This window comes from Boleophthalmus pectinirostris, unplaced genomic scaffold (assembly GCF_026225935.1).
Source record: "Boleophthalmus pectinirostris isolate CB_2022bp ecotype Guang Dong unplaced genomic scaffold, ASM2622593v1 HiC_scaffold_13, whole genome shotgun sequence".
Taxonomy (NCBI): domain Eukaryota; kingdom Metazoa; phylum Chordata; class Actinopteri; order Gobiiformes; family Gobiidae; genus Boleophthalmus; species Boleophthalmus pectinirostris.
In genome coordinates, this window is record NW_026571036.1 from 16,856,990 (window position 1) to 16,880,177 (window position 23,188).

At 37.5% G+C, this 23,188-nt stretch overlaps 1 protein-coding gene across 1 annotated transcript in view; it reads right to left on the bottom strand.

Annotated features, from left to right (window-relative positions):
* akap12b (A kinase (PRKA) anchor protein 12b) overlaps positions 1-23,188 on the bottom strand; it is a 42,334-nt gene that overhangs the window by 13,572 nt on the left and 5,574 nt on the right. Inside the window, 1 exon segment of the mRNA XM_020925233.2 lies at positions 6,427-6,502. Coding sequence (XP_020780892.2) covers positions 6,427-6,502 — 76 coding nt within the window.

Consider the following 23,188-nt stretch of genomic DNA (forward strand, 5'->3'; position numbering starts at 1 on the left):
CCAATTTGGCACTTTGAATAAAGTAAAAAAGATATAGTGAATACAGATTTTCAAATTAAAATAATAGAATACTTAGAGATTTGTTGGTTTCTCTTGACCCTGGAGACCCTATCTCGCAATGGTAAAGATGTTTATTATTCTCTTCCAGGAAATCTTTTTCTTACCTCATTGTTTTTCCTATCTCTGCTTAACATTACATTTTGGCCCAGATCCACAAACATGCACTGGATCTCCAGCTCTACACTCCAATACCGCTCCCCTTTAACAAGTCATTTCAACTGGGTGTTTCAGTCTAATTTAGATGCAGCCAAAAAGGAGTAAGCTAACATCACAGCTGTTTTCACAACAATTTGCATGTTTTTGATAGATTTCTGGCCACAAATGTCAATGACGTATAACAGAATGGAGAAAAAAGCTAATTCAGTTGCAACATACCCCTTATGTGACACATACTAGGCAAAAGCACTGAAGCATAGTAGTATTGTTAAGACTGTATTAATTGTTGGTTAAATTTCAACCATCAGTCAAAATGCTTTTAGGCTCCTGCAGAGGAGGGTGGACCACATTCCTCAGTCCCATTCTTTGGGTCTCACTTGTGGCTGTGGGGTGTGGGGCGGAGGGGGAGGTTAGCTTCTTTGGTGCTGAGAAACATGACAGAGAGGGTCCTAGGGCGGTCTCACTGTAGCTTAAGTCTAAACCAGAGGTGTACCTTTACTAATTTGCTCAGTTTTACAATGTAACATTTTTTGTGCTGGGCTGAAGTCTGAACTGCACTCCAAACAACATATTTTACTGACAGAGGATTGAATATAAACCCGTTGATTAAAAAGAACCAAGAAAACTGTGAATTAAAACAACTGAATCTCAATCTTGATTGCACAGCCTTAATCACTTTTTTCTGGAAGTTGCTGTGGGTGCCACCATCATCATTCAGGTTGGATTATTTTGTGTGGGGCTGCCTAACCCCAATCCTAACAGCAAATATGTTCAATACAAACTATAAAGCTGGTTTAAAGCCTCCCAAGAAATGGGGCAGTATTAACTTGTTGATGCACAAGAACATTAAACATTTTACGCAAATTAACCTTACTAACCTTACAAAACTAACTTTATGCCATATTAAATCAGCAAACCTTTTCTCACATTCACCATTGACACGAATGAGATTCCCACTTAACCGGAAGTGCCACCACAAGAAAACACAGTTTAGGAGCTTTTAGAGATAAAGTGGGTGGGGCGGAATGATGTGAATAATATTAGATTAATAATACATTTTATCAGGTTGAGATTTGATTGATTAAAGAGGTTTAACAGAATTAAATTCTACAATAATCAGGACTAAGAGTGCAAAACAATGACTAAACCAGCTTTAGGTTTAAATGTAGGTCACAATGCCAGTAAAAATGCACTTTAGATGCCTACTAGCAGGTGCAGATGGTGGTTGGCATGTTCAGACAAGAAAGTGGGACAACAGTGACTTTCCCAAAGAAATCTGAATATGTGTTATCAAGATTGCTGTTTATGAGCAAAGGTGTGATGTTATTGGAATTTAAATTCTCCAAAGCCTGTCAATGCCTGAAGACAGATCTCTGTATTAAATTTAAATACAGATGGAATGTTATGCTTGTGCAAGTGTATGGATCTACTGCAACAAAATACCATTAGTTAAAGCTTGGATAAAAAAATAACAAAATGTTTTTAAAACCGATCTAGTTGTTCTTGCCTCAAAAGGAAGGGTGGTCAGTGGCTACAAATGCAATTACTATGGGTAACTCATACTATGACATTGTTTCCCAAAGACTGGGTCACGACCCTCAGGCAAGAGATTTTTTTGGGGCCACCTTGTCACAATCTGCATGTAGGTCTGCAATATACAGTTCTGACACATGAGAGAGCTAATGACTATTTTGTTCCAATATTGCTTGTTCAATTAAATGTTGAAAAGAAAAAGAAATGGGCTATATTTAATGTCCAAATAGGTGACGTCTGGATCTTTTTATTGCTGGTTCAATTACTGCTTTTCATTGTTTAAAACTTGAGTAATACTAATTGTTCAGAGAGACACGATCACTCAACAATAAAATATCTTCATTAATCTTCAATAATGGTCAAATCCACCTTTATTTTGTGATTTACGAATAATGTCTATTGGTTTGGGTTGCGAAGGTTTGTGACTTTTAAATTTTTCATGGGTCCCATGAAAAAAAGTTTGGGAAACACTGCTATATTATGCTGCTATTTTTTATTAAAGGTGCACTGAAAGCATGCATTCTTACTGTGAACGGAGGCACGTCTCCACACATTTAACCTACAACATGGTCTGGTGGTGCTTGCCTCTATGGAGAAAGATACTTTAAATGCCAAGGCAAAGCTAACATCTCCATGAAGACAAGCATATGGTGGGCGCTCCAGCTGAAAAGTTAGATAGTACACCTTTAAACCAATGAGAAAAATGTGGACTCTTTCCAAACTTGCTGGCTGACGAATGCATCCTTCCTATCACGAGTTGCACAACAAATTAGCGAATAAAACACACCACTCTGTGACTGTAACTCAATTATTGACTGTACTGTGATTGATGCTTGCCACTACTGGGGAGATATCTTTTAACAGTCCATATCTGCACATGTTAAACCACTATTAGGAATGTAATAGGAAATACTCACTATAATTATTAATGTCAGAAGGAATGCTATAGACGAATACAGTGTAATTCATATTGGGATAGAACCAAGCCGTGGTCTGGTTTGTGTTAGGATGAAGTGAGACCCACTGGCCCAGAGCACACAGCCAGAGTATAGGGAGAGGTTCGAAATACAAGGATGATGAATGCTTTTGGCAACGAGACAGTCCCATCCAGTTAACCCCCAACCACATACACACGCACAGTCCAAACACATTCCTCTCGTAAAATGTTACACCTGCAACAAAATGTGATAAAGAGGTACAGGCAGCACAGAGAAAAGCAGATAACTACAACAATGTGGTCTCTCAACATCTGTGGACACTTTAGTCTAACTGACAATGAAGGCGGGATAGTTTGTCATGTACAAAAATGTGCATATTGATTTTGTAGCTATTACTGCTAGACTGCCGAAGGTCTGCAGCTTTAATGCATGTTGTGTTGTTTTATAATCGCCATTGATCAAGATTAAAACATGAGTGGATCCTTATGGGCTTTCAAGGAAGGTACTGCCCCTACAGTTCAGAAAGGCTTTTAGTCAAATGCACATGCTGGCATTGATTTGGAGGAGTTGTGCTGGGAGCTTAGCTAGAGATTCTACTCACAAAAAATTCAAAGTAGAGAAAATGTTGAAGAATGCACACAATTTTGGACTAAGCACTATGAATGTTGGTTGATTTGGTTGGTCTCTTTAAAGGTTTCTTCACGGTATTTTCATTCACAGTGTCTCTATTGTAGTTAAAGGTGCGCTGTGTAACTTTCTGGTGGAGAGTCTGCAACCTACATATCTCCATGGAGATGTAATAACTTCTACAGTATGCCATTTAACGTTAGCATGATTCATCATTCATTTCACTTCGTAGAAACCGTCTGACCTCGCAGCGTTAGAATTCGTTCGCTCGACAGTAGGCGGGTACTTTTTATTTAACCAATTGCTGCTGTTTGGTCATGATGTATGTAATGCGCCACTAACGGGGCTAAATGCTATCTTAAGCTTTTCCCAAATCCTGTAGGAAGGAGGGCAATAATGTCTTTTCCCTTGATAAAATTCACCGAACATTCTCTTTGTTCCCGTTTTAAATCCTCAATCTTGGGAATCGTTGCCAACACAGAATGTATGGCTCTTCACTGATTGGCTGGTGCCCGAACTTGCACTTCTTGCAAACCGTCTCGTGTATTCTGATTCCTGACCTAGTTGCTGGAGAGAAATGAAAATCAGTGGAGGCACTAGGTGGCGCCAGCCTGGCTAATTTAACCTATGCCTTACAATTAAATTATTCAGTTACATATGCTGTCATTGCTATAAGAAAAATCCTACTTATTTATCTCTATTGCATCTCCATGGTGATAGGTAAGTTTAATGCCATACTGAGAAACATTTCAAAAATAATAACATCTCTAGCATCTCAGTCTCTGGACCCAAACAAGAAAAGATGCACCTTTAAGCCCCCTTACTTTATGTGGTGTATAAAACTAAACTACAAAACCTTAAAATACAAAAGGCTTTAGGGAGGGACACTTAATCATATGATATCATCACAAAAGGTTTTAGGCCCACACCCAACAGAAGACGCACTAACACATGCACATATGGACCGACTTTGAATTCTGTGCTCATCCTATTTTGTCCTCTTCTGAAAGTTCTTCAGATTTCATGTGGTTTTGTTGAGTCTTTTCTAGAATGACCATTTTTGGCTGGACAAGAGCAAGTCCAACTATTTTGTCAGTTCTTCACATCGGAATCAAATGCTGTTATAGATAGATTTAGTCAAATTTGTTTTCAAAATAGATACACATCATCACTTTTTAAATTAATCGATTAGCTTTTTCAACTCAAAACCCTCTCCTTCATAAATCTTCATAAAATTAACTTCCTGCATTACAATTTTGGGCAACGCCTAATAGACAAGATATGACTGCCCTGATTTCTTAACACTTTTAATGAGAAACAATTGCCTTATGTGAACCTCTCAATTCTCTGTTTGTGTTCACGGAGGAGCACTGAGGATAATGTTCAGTTTTGATTTAATTTTGTGATATTTAATTAAACTAAAAGCTGGAAATTATTTGTGGCACAATATATGCTTTCATTAAAATTTTGGCTTTCCCATGTCCTCAAATGTCTCTCTGCCTGTCTAAATTTTAAATACAGGCTAAACAAAAATAAAATAAAAGTAAAAGCGTAGAAGATGTGTGTTTTTGTCTGTCATGATCCGTCACCAGTGTTATCGTCTCCAGCTCCAGAGCAGAGCCAGGATGTATGTTTTCTGCTTGTATCTCCCTTCCTCTCACTCCCACTGTGAGGCCTTGACTGTGTTATACTATATACAGTCAGTCAAAGGATATACTCAAAATGTGTACTAAAGTATGTTACATGTATTGATACTTCCACAAGGTTACTGCAAAAAATAAGTATGAAAGAAAAGTAAGAAGTGTGTATAAATATGAAGTAGAAGTCATAACAGTTAACTCCTTGTGTCAGTCCAACCCTTGAATAGATGGCAAGGGGTACAATAGAAAGTGGATCTGATATAAAACATGAATGCATAGAGTGGACAAAAGACTGTATGCAAAGGGTAACCACCCAGAAACCAGCATTGAACTCAAAATCTTTCAGTTTTAGCTACCCAAAATACTTATTTGGACAACAATACTTGCTAAACTACATACAATTTATTAATGTCATATGTAAAGTTAGTGATCGCCTTTTGCTGTATATCTTTGGTGTATTGAGTTACTTTCTAAACAATTGGACTCGCTTCATTAAATCACTTATTAAATGGCGTATTTGACTGAATGGCATGTGACATATCTGGCTGTTTTAAGTAGTATAAGGTTACTCCTTCCCCTGAGCCGAACGTATTATGAAGTGTGCAGGTTGCTTTGAGCAGGCTCCGGGTCATGGCCTACTAAATATTTAGGGAGGGACAACACACACCCTGCAGCCCTCCAGGCCAAGGGAGACTTCAGGAAAATAAACGTATGTGTTAATAGAATTAAAGACAGCACAGGTAAATGGGGGAGGTAATAAAGTTATATAAATAAAACTAAATTATTTTTTATGAGAGGTCAATATGAATCTTACATTGTGGTTCTGTGGTACTATATATAGTATAGTACGGTCTGACCAGCCAGACCTGCTGAATTTTGAAGTAAACTGGGTCCTGGGAACCACCTATCACCTATTAACTTTGTGACAATGAACAATTGTATGAACCATAATTTAAAACAACTGTGTGCAATGATATGTGTCTCTGGATTATAATGTCCTATTTTGGAAACATCATATTTTTTTAAATTAATCATTATTGTAACAAAACAATAGAACATCATGTAATATAATGTAAGTGTCCTAAGAATAATACTTTAGTTTATAGAAGGCACAAACTTTAATAAACTTCACATCTTTCATTCTTGCCAAATGAATGCACTAGGTGTCATTTCTATTTTTCCTCACAGTAAGTTTGGTGTGAGGTTGACTTTAACAAACCACAAGTTAAAAAAGTCACCTCTCTGTGTTGATAAACGGATTAGCTGAGATATATAAAACATCTGTAGAGCGGGATATCCCTCCACACATGGCCCAGACAGACAAACAACCTTACCTTGTGCCAGCGCTGTAGCAACAGTACAAGATCCCCAGACACAAACACACACAAATACAGCTCCTGGACCACACCAGGAGCAGCTAAAGACAGACTTAAAGACACAACACTTGGGTCAAACAAACATTAGAAACGTACCATCGTCCAACGTGTTGTCCTCCGAGTGTCCGTTCAGACTGCTCATGCTCGAGATTTGACCGTTCTTCTGCAAAGACTGGAAAAAAGACAGAGACAGTTTAAATTTAGTTTGATGAATTCAGTCAAAGATAAACTAATTGATTAGGTTGGTATTTGAAAAGATGTCATTCCATCATTGCTTGTTTGATACTAGGAAACCGATTCTTCATTCATTTGAAGATGGTTGGTTTATAATGTTGCACAAAAGGGGAAACTGAATGACTAGAGGTACATGAAAATGTCAGCTACAACATTCAGATATCTGCAAAACACAATAACAACACAATTACAGATCTGACAGCTGATTGTTTTTCCAGACGCTCAAAGTTGCTTTACAAATTGGTATATTATTTGTTCTCTCCATATGCGGAAGGCGCAAGTGACCTGGGGTAGACTGACAGAAGTGAGGCTGCCAATTTGCACCATCAGCTCCAACCACCACCAACACTTACTCACATAACGCTTTCTTACTAGGCAATGCGAGTGAAGTACCTTGCCTAAGGACACGATTTTTGCCACCGATACCCTACTGTGGCTCTGATGAGTTCAGGCTTTGACAAGGAGGTTTGGCCACATGGAAAGAATAATAGATTGCATCCAACTTGCCAACTAGGTAACAGGGCTGCATGACTTGGCAAAAAGTGTGACATGCAATTTATCTGAGTGCGATTAGACATACTATTATCAAAATCTCTGCGATTTGGTAATTCAAATTCTGTTCCAGTTGCAGTTTTGATTAAAATTGCAATATTGTGCTAGCCAGGCAGGCACCACCTAGTGCCGCCACTCAGTTTCATTTCTCTCCAGTGACTAGGTCAGACATCGGAATATACTAGACGGAAGATGTAGACCGGCCAATCAGTGAAGAGCTGTGAAGCCATGACTGGGTCCCTTTTGTGGTACAGCACAACAGTAAACAAAGCGGTCAAGATGGATGTAGAAGAAGCCATACATTCTATGTTGGCCGAGATTGAGGATTTAAAGCCGAAACAAAGAGAATGTTTGGTGAATTTTATAAAGCGGAAATACATTATTGCTCTTCTTCCTATGTGATTTGGAAAAAGCTTAATATACCAGTTAGCCCCGTTAGCGGCGCATTACATACGTCACAACCAAATAGCAGCGATAGGCTAAATAAGAAGTACCCGCCTACCGTCGATCAAACAAATCCTCATGCTGTAAGGTCAGGCGATTTCCACAAAGTGAAACCAGCTGATGAATCAGGCTAATATCGTGCAACACTACAGGATAAATCACCATGTTTGATAGACAAATAGAGTGTTTTTTTTTTTGTATGAAAATGCAGGAGATATGAACCTTTTCCATTAATTATGATCTTGGAAACCTAGTAATTTAAAATGTGTATAATTTCCTCCACTTCAGGTTAGAGATACATTAAATATTTGTCTTGTTGTTGACTTGGCTAATTGGTGTAGATGGCAATCAGTGCAAAACAAAGCAGGCGTAGGATATACAGGTGAAAGCAATGACTGCCAGAGTAAACATTTACAGTCACTTACTAACAGTTTAAGCAGAGCCAGCCAGACTCCGGGGCCTTATCTACACATCTCTGTCCACACATGGGGTTTTTGTTCTGGCAGGGACACGTTGTGAGTGACAGAGTTACAATGGCAGCCTGGCCCGTGCTTTGTGCTGTCCTGGGCCAGCAAAAGGCAACTAGAGCCTCCCCACAGGGCTGCTAATCTAACTAATGGACACGTCAGGTCTTCATTCCCAGCAGCACTGACTCCTCCTGGAAAGCCACGAAACCCAATACAACAAAAGGGAGATTCTGTTTGGATCTAATACTGAAAATGAAAGTGACAAAATGGTGAGAAAAGTGGAGTGAGGTGATGGTCAAGTGTAACAGTTTAAGGATGACTGAGCTCATAGAGATATTTGAAACTGGTCCCAAACTTTTCAAGCCAAGGTTTGACAATGTTTTCTCAATATGTCAGTCAAACACCATTTTGTTTGGCTACCCTATCATGTCTTAATCAAAGTGTGAACAGCAGCGTAATTTTGCTTCATTCGTCTGTCAAAACTAGTGGTGTAGTTGACTATATAAATTCTTGGTAGACTAAATACATGCCCTTTGCAATTATCGACTGAAAGAAGACATGGCAAAAGCTCTGAAAACTGATCTCAGATAAAAACAACAATAATCTAGAGAAGTACTAGTTAACAGCATCATCATGAGTGAAAAGGATTAAAGAGTAAACTGTCCAGTCACTCCAGCTAACTTGCTCCAAGCTTTCTCCTTTTCTGTTGTTGCGTTTATTTTTATAATACTGATAAAATAAAAGTTTAACAAATTTTATGTCTAACTTTTATATCACATACCCTTTCTAAATCTTGATGCAATTCTCTTAGTTCATCTTGGCTTGGGGCCAACAACAGAATAGCTGGACTGAAAAAAAGTAAATATGCTGTATGTAAAAATGATAAGCATTGGAATCTACATACACAACTGTAATACAATGTAATTTATCTCCATCTACACATACCAGATGTGATTTGAAAAATTATCTTCAATAAATTTCATTGTAAATCCATGCAGCATATGTCTTGGGAAATATTGAATCCCCCACAGGAGAAATAATAACAATATACATTACTATTTGCACTGTCCTTCTAAAACCATGGGTGTCCTGACCAGTTCACCCTGGAATTAAGAGAGTGTGATGTCACCCATAGTGTTCAGTGGTGATCAAATGACGCAACAGTTACAGGGACAGAATTTTTTCACGGGCAAAACAGGGAAAATCATGTAGAGCGGGTTAATACGAACATTTTAAGACCAAAATGACTTGTCTCACTGCAGCAATTACAGAGAGAGGGACCACAATATTCCAATGTAAGTCAATGGGAGCCAGGGTCAGTAGAAGCCGGAAGAACTCGCATGCGAACTTCCTATTTGGAACACGCCCATATCGACCACATGACAAGCATTCCCAGAATTCCTTGCCCCTTGCACCAATGTCTAGCCATGGCCCAACACTCATCTAAACGCTCACCCTTTAACCGCCACTGTCCCAAAGTCACCCCCTAAAGCCTTCCTAATGCCTATGAAAATGCCTGAAATAACAGTGATGCAAGAGACCTACAGCAAGGGCAGTAATCAGGATTTAAAGACTTGAAAAGACTAGTCCTGGCATGTCTTTCTTTACAAATATGAATAATCTGATGTTCTTAAACAACAAAAGAAGTAGTCCAAGTAAGAAGTAGTAGCTGCAATATCAAGGCTGCACAAGTTGTAGTATTGTAATTGTATTTTGATAAATCCTGATATATGGGACAGTAGTACAGGAAGTAGAATAAATGGCTACTTAATTTTACCATTTAACCCATCTAAATATAATTCTGAGGTAGCATAGCAACTAATCAAATTCATTTATTGGCAACGATGGTCAAACCTTTTATTTGTATTTAATAAAACTAAATGAAATTGAATCAAAAATTGTGATTGATCAATTCACGAAAAAATAATGCGATTCATCTTCACAAATTCCTTTTCCATGCTACGCTTATTCAGAATTAAGATATCGACCATTAGAAGTCATGCCTGTAGGCAAACATTGAGATTTTTGTCATATCTTAACAGTTCAGAAAAGATTAGGAGAGAAGCCACAGTGGAATGGTATTATAAAAATTCACACTTTGGTTTATCATTGCGCTGAACTAGAACTGAACTGATGGCAGCTATGGCTATGTCGCCTCAGCTGACCTGAATCCCCACCACTTTCAGAAGTATGCAGTGAGCCTTCTCTGCCAATTGCACATATTTTGGAGAGACATTGGTCAAACTGGTGTGCCACAAAACTTGCAAACTAGGACACTCGCTAGACATCTGCTAAACAAAACAACAGAGAATAAACAGACTGGAGACTGCTGTGCGTAGCGTCTGGCTTTTCTTGTAACGTGATAGTCTTCGGCCTCATTGTACAAGTGTAAGAGTAGAGCTTTGTATTCAATGTACACAAGTGTGGATTTATTGTGTGGAAGTTACGGGGGATCACCTACTTCTCATGTTTACAAGTTGTGGTTGTCTTAAGAAAACGGATAGCATGGGTTTTTGCATCATGCTTTTGTATATGTTTACGCTATTCTCTGCTATCCACAAGAGATTCAAACCGCTGGTGCTGTGGTTGATGGGCGAAGGCTTAACCCACTGCACAACTGTTTACCCACAATGCCTCTTATTTAACTGCACGATTATCTGTCTTTAAAATATTAGAGAAGTCTTACATAAAAAAGAAAAAATAAACTGCAATGCCTCAAACTGGTACATTTTCAACATGTTCAAATTGTGTGTTTGCAAGTGCTATACAAAGTAAAAAGTACACCTGTTACCTTTATTGTCTGAAAAAATCCAAAAAGTATAGCAGTTTTTCAACCTTATCCAAGTGATTTATTAATCACCGTTAATTCTTTGACAGACGTAAATATATTTCCTCACTGATAACCTCTTGTGACCTACTCCCCCTTCACACTTTCCATATATCATGAAATGCTCTTGGTTTTGACTTTTGTCCTTAAAAGTCTGGTTCATGTCTCTGTCTAGACACTCCCATTTTATTTGGTGTGGTCTACAACTCTCACAAAATTAACTCTATTAGACTCAACGCATCAGCAAGCACCTATTATCTATAACTACTTACTTCAAAAACACCTTTTAAATCAAAGTCTTGTAAATTGGCTTTTTAATTCTACTGACCTCTGTAATGTTTATGCACCCTTTAAGAGACTGAGCAATCTCCACTTATGTGTTATAAATCCAGTAACTGTTACAGGTTTACAACAAAAAACTTCATCAGCCACTTTCAATAGTGATAAAATAATGATTCATGAAGTACTTTCACCACCAATACCTGGAGTTTGTCATGGCGATTACAGAAATATGGCACAAAGCACTACAAAATCGCCCTGTTCCCATGACACGCAGCTCAACTTTTGGCCCATTAAGCACCATTTCCTGCTAGGCTTTACTGCTGTAAATCTAACAGCCAAGATACAGCACTGTGCGAGTTTTAGGAATGGAAGGTAAACCAGTGTTATACTATACAAAAAGGGACAAATAAATGCACTTTCTTGTCTAGTTTTGTTTTTATTTAGTTAAATATTAAAATATAAAAAGTCTATATAATTAAACTCGGATCTGAATAAGCCATTTAACAATATGTAAACATGTATAGCTGATAATTTAAGGTAAAATTCAATTCCTGTGTGATTGGCCTGGCATGCTTTCCTCCAATAAACCATAGCAGAGCAGTGAAAAAAAAATACATTGAATGATTAATTAAAGCTATATATATCCAATGCATTATGGCGCAGTGATAATAATGTAATGTTACAAAACCATTACAAAGAAAACTAATCACAGACTAATCATTAAATACTTATTACAAAAGTCTAACAAAAGCGTTCTTATAAAAGCAGTCTTAATAAACCTAACTGCTAATACTACAAAAGAACATTAAAAGATTAAGAGATAACATTAATTTCCCTTTTAACGATCTGAAGGTTTTTCCACTCTCTCTGCTTTATCTTTCTGGAAATTCGTCTTTGATTCCTTGCTTCATCTTATCTGTCTCACTGGTTTGTCTACTGGCTGCACCTCTGTAGACAGGCGGTGGCTCCAGCTCAGAGACGACCCTAAATCTCCTGACAAAAGGCAGCAGAGCAGATTTATGTCACTTAAAACAAACACAAGACATAAGCTGATGGAGAAGAGGAGGCAGATGGCAAATTAGGGCCATAGGAGGTTGTCACAGTAAGTATGAACACTGTGTTAAACTGTGTTACAGAGGCCTAGGGGACAACTAATAATATTATGGTAAAACTAATATTCAGGTTAAAAACTTAAAGGTCCTACATTACACGAAACTGACTTACTGACTTGTAAGCTTTAAGTCATGTTATAATGCTGTTACTTCATCAAAAACATACCTAGAGTTGTGTATGTTTCATTCATACATGTTTGAGTATCTCTTTCTTATTAAGCTGTTTACATCTGCAAAGCTTAAGATGCTCCGTTCCATCTTGTAATGTCATGTAGTGGTATTTAACAGCTACTTTTTACCTTTAGTTCAGCAGAGATTGGCAATAATAGGGCTTAAATGATCCAAATAATTCTAGTAAAGGTGAAAAAGGTTTAAAAACACAGTGGAGCACATCCAGCATTATACCACATGACATCACAAGGTGGAACGGAGTGTTTTCTGTTTGAGAGAAGAACTCATCCTAAATATGCAGGGTTTCTGTGTTAATCATGTGTGAATGAACTCCAGGCTTGTTTTTGATGAGGAAACAATATTATAATATAAATCAGAAAATAGCGTAATGTGGACATTTTAATATCTTAAGTCTAATAAAATGAATATGAAAGGAAAATAACTGTCCAGAAAGGTTGAACAATTCTCAGAATATCTACTATCTATTTAATATCTATCTGTGTTTGTGTTTAGATTTGTAAGGAAGATGTGAGAAAAATCCCTCAGTCGTCAGGTAGAATCCATGGCAAAGGAGAAATTCAATTTGTCAACTGGACAAAGTTTGGACAAAACTGAAGAAGAAGCTTGGATGAGCTGCAAAACGTATTTGACCTTTTCAAAACTTTGTCCAGTTGATAAATAGATTTTCTCCTTTGCCTTAGATTTGTAATGTTCACAATACACAGACCAAGAGAATCAAAATATGACTTCTAAAATGATCTAATACATGTATTATATGCCTTCCGTGACATGTTTGTATGTGTCTTAACCTTAGTGTTAACATGTTTTATACATAATTAAGACCCTACAAGCACTACCTAATGCAGACTTTGCGATTTGCTAATTACTGCATACCTAATCATGATTTTCTTTCAGTACTATAATACCCCGATAAATTTCATGGTCATGTTTGTTAACCAAGCTGTAATCTAAATACATTATTCATGTAAACAAACACATATATTGTAAAACTGATTAATATACTTAATTTGTAGCTGAATAAAAGGCTATTACCAGAAAATGTATGCTTATAAATTCCAGACAGGTTCCATTCGAAATCAACATTAATGCACTCACTGAATTGAATCCCATGACTGTCACTTAGCCAGCTATAAACATGTAGTTTCATCCCCTTACATTAGTACTTAGTGATTGAGTGATTTTACACTGGTCTCAGTAGGAGATAATAGGCTTAAAGACTCTCTGTGGGGTCGTATTTGGTTGGAGACAGTTAACCCCATGACCTTTGACCTGCGGGGTGCGTGCAGACAGACTCGAGCAGCAGACAAAAGTGGAGCATCACCGTTTGGGAGACGAGTGAATGGGACGGAGATAATAACAAGAGTGAGAAGATGAAAACAGGAATGCTCAGTGGATAGATAGGGCTTTAGCAAAGACACAAGAGGGATGAACTGGGACAATTTTGTATGTGTTATGTAGCAGTAAATTAAAGTCATAAGAACACAACGGAAGTGGGTGCGTGAAAGTGACTGGCACATAATTTTGACTTATTAGATCACCAACAATATGTTCATTCAAGTGGTCATAGCTTGGTCATAGCTCATGCTTCAAACAACAAATATAATGAATTATATTAATTGTGCTTCATTTGACCTATTTATATTATTAAATTATACATTATATTGCACTGCAGCAGATGACTTTTTTTTGATAAAGTCACATCACAAATAAAACAGAAATTGAGCAGGAATGCACGGGTTGCTGATAATCTGACTAAATGATACAGTGGCACAGGAAAGGCAGAGGAGAAAAAAAATATATGTATCTAAACAAAGGGCCTCTATCAGTGCAAAGATACTAATAAAACTCTAAACTTTGATGCAAAACTAGGCCTACATATCGATCTAAGTCAAAAAATCACTATTACTAGTCATACCTGATGCCTTTCTCATCATCAGTGAAGATCAGAAATATGTTAATAAACAAAGACGAACTTAATATCTTAGCAACATCTTCATATAACAGCATCTATGAACAATTGAACATTAAAGATACATGTATTAAACTATAGTGTTGGCATTTTTAGGTATTTGTATCTATCCCTCACCCATACTGCCTACAGTCAAACTCCATCAGATCAAGCAGGTATTTTCTACATGTACCCAAGTGCCCCATATATCCACTAAAGTTTCTTCAACATGTAAGTTTGGCTCCACTAATTGGCAAGCATCTGGTTAAGTGTTTTAAGAGTCTATTAAAAAGTATGTCCAGCATTTCCCTCTCTAATCTAAAAGGAGGGGTCTGGGATCTGGCCCGCTCCCTTCCCACTGCTGCCTGCTTCATGTGTCTTCAGCCCAGTCAGACCCTGGTCTATTATGGCTGACCTCACATTCAGAACATACCTGAGATCAAAGAGGCACAGCACCCCTGAAGAACACTCTCACTGTTTCCACATCCCATTCACTCTGGACTCAGGTGCAGGGCCACGGACCAGGACCCTATTGTGTGTGCACTGTGTTCAAGTAAGTGAGCTGTACAGGACAAGACCCAAGCACAATGAGGTATCTACAAGCATAAAAGCATAGAGTACATCACATAATAATTTAGGTATTCCCTTTTTAATCCTAATATAGGGCTATATAGGACATGATAAATATAAGGCAAACTATTACCAGAGAAGTATGATGTTTTGTTGAGGAAACAACATTGTAACATGGATCAGAAAATAATTTAATATGGGCCCTTTAACTGGGCCCCCTTTGTCCAAGAAGTAATGGTAATAAGAGTCAGGAGCAGGGGTGTGCAAAAATATTGAAATATCAATATATCGTATCGTTTCATGTGATGATACAGTATCGTTATCACGGGCTGCTGTATCGATATGTCACCAAAACTATTTTTGGTATATTTTATGAAATTATTTTGTTACAGTGCTACAGTTTTGTTTAGTGGAAGGAAACTCGTTTATGCAACACCTTTGACATTTTCACTGTTTTGATTATTAAAATGGGTGTGTTTCATATTCACTTTACACAAGCAGTGGTTTAACAAAGACTTTTAGTATCACAGTCATGATTTAGCCTTTATTGTTTATTGAACCGCACCCAACAGATTTTAAATATATTGTACTGAATCGTATCAAATCGAACACTCACTGTATTGAGATATCTATCGTATCGTGGCTTATGAATCGAGGTATGTATCAGATCGGCAACTTCTGAATGATACCCAGCTCTAGTCAGGAGAGCTATGATCATTTGTTTGTTCAACTGTATCAATAATGAGCTCTTTTTTGCAACATTTTGACACATCTTAGCCCGTAGACTCCAGTAAATGTAACTACACCAGTGGGCAGATTTCAAATTCTGACACAGGCACGATCCACAAAATGTCATCCATAATGTGACGACACTTAAACCGCTTTAAGGAAGGAATGGGGTGTAAATCTGTCACTTGCCTTTAAAAAACAGATACAGAAAATAGATATAGATCATACAGAGATAAATGGTTGTTTTTCCACCTTTGTGCTGAGTTATAGACCTGAGCATAACCTGTCAGTTTTATGGCTTCAAATAAGATCGTCATCAACATTATTAGTAAATTAAAAAAGGATTTAATCTATAATTTTATGCATCTTATTGTGCTTCTCATACACTCGCTTGATTGGTGCACTTAAGGTAAATAATTAGAGCATTACTGTATTTAAAACATTTTTGTGGAATATAATCTATGCATGAAAAATCATGAGCATAGTTTTGAGCTCATTTGGCCTACAGTAATAGTAAAGTGCCTTTGGTGGTTTCTCTGATGTTTTAAGATTTGACCCCATTTTGCATCACTTCAAAAGAGGCGATTTGATACAAATCACAGTGAAATATGACTCCTTTTTATATATTAAGCTCCAGAGAGATCAGATTTCCATAATTTAATCTTTTTGTAAAATATTTGGCAGGACTGGTTGATCTCTTGGACCCACATCAGTGTCAGTGTCTGTCAGCTGATTTGGACATGGTTCACCTCCAGCATGTGAAAGATTTCATACAAGACAGATGGTTAATACTGTATGTATATGTACGAGGACAAAATACTGTATGTTGACACCGCTATTGAATAAGGGACAAAAGATTACATCCATTACAGAAACAGGTGCCATCAACAGGCCAAATTACAAGTCAAATCTTTGGAGAGAGGTATTTTGGAGAAATAAAAACATCTGCAATAAAAAAGAAAGATATGTTGAATGCCATACTGAGGAACTTTACAGGCAAAGTAATAACATGTCCAAGGATACAAGGAAGTGGGCCACCCTCCACCAGAGAAGTTGCATTTAAAGTTAGTTGATAATAACATTTATCTGAACTGACCTCACAAGAAGATCCACTTGCATAAGAAAATAGATGCAATACCTAAACGCAACAGATGTCAACACTCAATACACATTCTTAAACAGCAAATTCTGTGCTAAAATGCAATATAATGTGGAGCCAAAATACTGAATACATTGGGTTTTGATTAATTGATTGTTCAAAGGTCCAGTTGGTACAGACACCTGTTGATCATTGTCAGTACCTACATCAGAGCATATTTGTACCCTTTAACCCAGACCCCACATTTTGTCTGTCATCTGTGCCGCTTCTACAATACCAAACAACAGAAATAACAACAGGCTGGACACAGGAAGGACCCCCCAGTACTGAACCACATCTAAACCAGACCCCCACTATCCAGAGTCTGACCCCGTGGACCTGACTCTCTAACTGGGTTGAAACAACAAACCCACTCCCTTAGCTGACCTCCAGTCTTGGATCTCCCAATATGTGTAGGCTTGATAAGGATCTGAGTCTGACGTGAGAAAAAAAAAAAAGACGACTTGTTAGAAACCCTCGCAGCCAGGCACTATAAACATGGTTTTAATTAACACAGTGTTTTTATATGTCTTTGGACTTTGAAATTACTTGCATTATTGTTTTGGTCCTTGGCCAAGAACTCAAGTTAAGGGGAATCAAGTCCAAGCTCTTGATGTCCAAATAAGACATGGTTTTACATCACATAAAACATTACAAAGAGATGAGTTATATCTTAAATGCAGCAATTTGTACAGAATATAGGTTTATGGAAAATGTCTGAGCAAGTTAGTTATTAGAATAGATGAAAATAGATGTCAAACAAAATTGCAAAAGCTTGTTGGATTAACTGCCGTGTCAGGGCAACTACAGGGCAAACTATAAAATCAATGTAATCTTTGGCTACGTATATATATACACATCTTTTATTTACAGCCACCCATGTCTTTTGGCCCATGTAAGTAATTTGATTCAATATTCAAAAGATATACAGAGAGCTGTGGCAAACAACTGTTTTTCATGCAAGAATAAAATGTTTGTAAAGGCTTGTTTGGAAAGTTAACCAAAAGATTTTTCTTTATCTTCTACATAAACATACAATATGTAGACGTAATATGGCGTGGTTATAAAAAGATATTAGAAGATAAGTTTCACAAATAAAAAGTGATGTTCATTATGGTATCAGATGACTGTAAACAAATCAATATTAGTCTGGTGAAATCTACCACAGTCTTTCTCGTCTGGTGCAGAGTACAGGCATGTGAGAGCAATCAGCTTTAAAAAGATGCTTGTTTTTCAGTGAAAAACTGGACAAACTGACTCTTGTTGCTGTGTTTTAATGCCTTAATTTTCTAGTTAGTCTACATGGACAGAACACAGGCCGCAGTCCATTACTAATGCTAATGTTATCTGGACAAAAATGACTTAATCACGTCGCCAACACAAAACACAGTGGCCTATGGAGTATAGACAGGAGTGAATGATGCATTCATAGAGTTTGTGGTTACTAATGAAATAACATTCACTTAACTTAAATAACAAAATAAGCCACATGGAAGGGTACTACCATTTACTAGTACAGCTGCATACACCAGTACTCAAGGTTAATCTAACTCTTTGTATTAAGTGATTGATTAATGTTATAGGCACTGCAACCATTCTTAGAACAAAATGCACAAAAATTTATTTCACAATAACATAATAAGACACAATAACCAAAATCGAAAAGTCTGGAATTGTTTTCGGAGTAGAATGTCCGCTGTAAACAAATTTATCTCATTTTATGGGAAGAAAAACTTGTTAAGCATTAAGTTGAGAACTCTACACAAGTTAAAAATGTATCTCAAATGTTGTTGCTCCTAGAGGAGTAAAAATCGACCTCAGAGTTTTCTTGATATCAACCTTAGCACTTCTCTTACTGTTTATGTGAAACAGAGCATGTCTGGGGCTGCATGGTTCTTGCATTAGGTTTAGTGCAATGATCACATTAAGCAGAGCTGTACATTATTTAAATGATAGAGATGCAGTAAGAGTCCTGCAGTGTGTCTCACATTGCTCACGTTAATCTAGTCTACCAATAAATCAAATAGATGCTGAAACTGGCATTCTGGGGAATTTGTGAAAACTTCACATTTTTGAAACCCACTAAAACAAAAAAAGGCAAAACCCCCCCCAAAAAAAAAAAAAAAAAAAAAACTCACTAAAACAACTTAAGAATTCAAAATATTCTTCAGACCTTATATTATGACAACACTCCACAGCATATAAGACCCTCCCAGATCCCTCTTCTCTGGAGGTCATGTGTTTTTTTTTTCAGCTCTGCACCTGCTTTTAGAAACACAAGGTGCCTGTTTGCTTCGTCTTTACATCTCGTACACTTCCCTTCTTGTGCAGATTACGGAGGTTACACTGCCCTATTCTGACAAATACAGCAGCTGCACCAGGATCACCTTCAAACGCTCCCCTCCCAGCAGCGCCAAGCCACGCCCACATCACCCCCCCACACACACACACTGTACTCTTTAGTGCCGCATCAGGACCAAATGAAAAATGGATGGAGGGGCAAAGATGGCGGAGGTAGGGAGGGTCACTGAGTGCAAAGGGAAGAAGAGTGCGCAATGAATATCTTAAACTTGATGGAGCTACTTCGCTGAGAAAATTTCGCTAATAGAACTAAAAGCTACAGACAGACAGATAGATAGGCAGACAGGATAGTTATGTATAAAAGGCCCATATAAATTTATGAGTAAACTGTAATATGAGTATAGTAGTCTGCATGAAGTAGCCACAATCAATATGAAGTAGAAGTACAAGACACATGAACTGTCTGTGCATGAAAACGTATGACTGTAAATGCGTATAATGCTTACCGGTATATAGCAATATACAAGTTGTTTTTCATTTGTATTCATCTAGATTCCATTATAATGTGACATTAGGCTACTATTTACTCTGTTTTTTTATCATTTTTTGTGCAATGTGTTATTTGATAGTGAGGCCTGCATGGGTCAGCATCGAACTGGCCCTGTCCTGAGTTGACTTCAGTGAGACAGAGGGGTGTGAAATTACACCAACATACTACAGTACACTCAATACGGTATCACCAGCACCGTACAATGAGATACAGCTTTATTATGCAAAGAGCACTTCATGTTTGCTGGGTAAAACCAAAAGTCTAGTGCATATATTTAATCTTGGTGATAACTGATATCTTAAATGTGTAAACAAGCTTGCCAAACAACTTTTATAGCGCCATGAAGTGGGTTATGGGACGATTTCGGCTGCTTCTTTCCTTGCACTATTTTACATAATATTAATTTAGCATTTCACTTAGGATAATATGTCCTTTAAGCAGTAGAACTCCTTCAATTTTTTTTACAGCCTTTGGACCCTTTTCTATTTTTTATTTCCAAACGGACAGTACTCCTCAATAAATTATGGTTTGTTAGCAATGGCGTAAATCCATAGTACACAACAATATTATCTAAAGATGTAATACAAGCTAGACAAAGTGAAGGGTGTGAAAGAACAGTCAAGATGGCAGGATGGGTCCACTGAGACCCGTGACGCAAGAAGGAAGGAAGTTATTTAAAGGCTTTTGTTGCAAAGGGCTCCGAATCCAGGCCAAAGCAATAACATACACCGAACATCAGAGACTCCTGTTAGTAATGACAAAAATGTATGGTCAGTTTCTGCTTAGGGCCACCATAAAACATCTGTAAAATCCTAAAATATGCCAACCTATTACTTATTCATTCAAGAGAGACAGGTCCGTTATGAAAAGCTGCTATAAATACCAAGACTAAGACCGGTTTCTGAACAGATAGAAGCAGTATGAGACTTGTAATTAAGCTTGTCACGATGATTACTATAAATCAACTTCAATCATTCAGTATATGAAAGATGAAACAATATAACAGGAGGTAAATTTTTATTGTCTGTACATTTTCTTTTTTGGTTATTTTTTGACTATGATGTAAAAGGTTGAATTTAAGGACTTATGATGCAAACTAAGTACTAGTGTTTCTGCTATTTATTTATTGCAGCTCATGATTTTTAACAGTATTGTAGATTTAGAATAATTTTTGTGCTTTAAATCTGCTTTAGGATTATTGTGTCAGTGGCATAAATTAGTTGCAATATTATCATTTATCATCTATATTTACTTCCGCAATATATCGTACTTCGAGATTTGTGACAGGCCTACTCGTAATGAAGTTGAATTAGTATGTATTGCTTGTTTTCCCATGTAAACTAACACACTGAAGTGCAAGGCAATAAAGACGGTGAGCACTATCGCTGATGGGGCAGAATTGTCATGACCAGAGATTGACCAGTACAGGTTATAAGCCCCAGGAGGACAGAGAAGGGGCTGGAGCTGCTAAACAAACCAATGTGCAATCAATAATCTATACAGACCAGACTGACACGCACACCTCCTCCACCACTGACAAGGGCAACACGTTTGACTTTGCAATAATTTGTCAGCATCAAAGCTTTCACTGTGATTGTGGAGCGGGTTTCAGATGTCACACTGTTGGTAAATGGTAAATTCTCACATTTTTATATAGCTCTTTTACACCTTCAAGACAATTAAAGCTCTTTACATCAAGGAACCACTCAGATGTCCATACACAAGTGTACGCAGACAGTGTAGGGGTTAAGTGTTTTGCCCCAAAACACAACAACAGCATTCATCTGTGGGAACTGGAATCACACCGCCAACCTGTGGGTCAGTGACTGTGACCACTCAACCAATGATGTGTATATCAAAAACGGGATTCAAACCACCAACCTTCAGATCAGTGGACATTGAGCTACGGTCTTCCCCTGTTGAGTCTAGTATGTTTACATCTTGTTTCATGCAACACATAGCGTCACAAATCCTTTCTGTGCCAGTGCTAACTATCCAAATTATTCCCAGAGATCAGTCGATAAGAATGTCACAACTTTTACATCACTGCTTACAATAACTAGCATGCTAACAGCGTTTATAATTAGATGCAAACAGCTCACATCAGTCTAATTTCAATGCTTTTACAGCGTAAGACAAATGCTACTTTATTGCGTGAAAAAGAAAATTGAGTACAGCCCCTTAGTGAATGCAGTAATTTTCATTTGTATTGTCATTTCTCAGTGTGTAAACAACTGATAAGTAGTATGCAGCTGATTGCACTCTTTAACTGAGCATAGCCATCTTCATCTTTTCATGAAAAACTTCATGTGGGATGGGATATTTATCTTTCTCCTCATTATTTGATCAAAGGGTCAAGTATAAGTTGAAAGACAGAACAAAAAGGGCTACTTCACTTGCGTTACTGGGGCTGGCAATGAATCTGAGAGATGGCAGATAGACGCCTGGCCCTCTGACAAACTAATTAGAGGAAACACACTTCCTGTTACTGCATAGCGAAAATGAAAAACAATTTAAACATGGACGAAATGCAGTTGTTGTACTTGAATCGTGGCCATCTGAAATACGTCTTATCGTCGTTGAAGCTTTCCGTGATGTATAGACGTAGGTGGAGCACATTATGACCCTATTGCGTAAGTTAATGATGACATAACCTTCCTCGCTCGTCTTTATGTTCATTTAAGTGAATTACTTTGGAGGTAAACGCCATGGACTCTGTGACTCCATGTTTTTTTTATCTCGTCTTACAGCGGATTTATTTGCGTTGCTTAGAAAGGACAGGGAGATAGCCCTACATCCATGGTCTGGTGCAGATTATCTGATGGTGAACCACATTCTGGGATTCTTAAAGCCAAACTTTTCCTCTGTGGAGCTGTGGAGTTAAATTCTTCTTGTCCCAGAGTTCACTGTAAAAACAGAAGTGAAAAAATTGGCAGATGCATGCTGTCTGTGTTGTATTATTGTTAGTGACAACTTCAAAGCCTGAAAGTTGTTGTAAAATGTGCACATAAATGTTCACGTTCTTAGAAAAGTAAAACAAAAAGATATGCAGAAGAGTTAGTGAGAGTTGGAGAAACTATTGAAATTTAAATACATCTCTGTCACGGATTGAGAATGGGAAAATTGGGTTCAAGGCCAAGTATGAAAGTTTGAGTGCTTTAGTTTAGTTTAGTTTAGTTTAGAAAGTTTAGTGTACTTTAGTATTATTCAACATAAGAATACTCTATACTACTATATACTCTCTCTATATATTTAATATATACTCTATACACACAGCAAATAAACAACTTTACAAGTGCTAAATATGTTCGAATTCAGATAAAGAAGTATTCTTCTGTTACCTAAAATCAGCTCCTTGACCATTATATAGTGTCCCATCTAATCTCCTATAGCAGCATTTCCTTCACACCCATTCTTCTCTGGGCCCTCCCAGAACATAGTTACATGCCCTCCTCTCTTGTTCGGGGTCTGTCTATTCCCTCTGGCTCTCACTGAGGGCCTCCTGCCTGTCC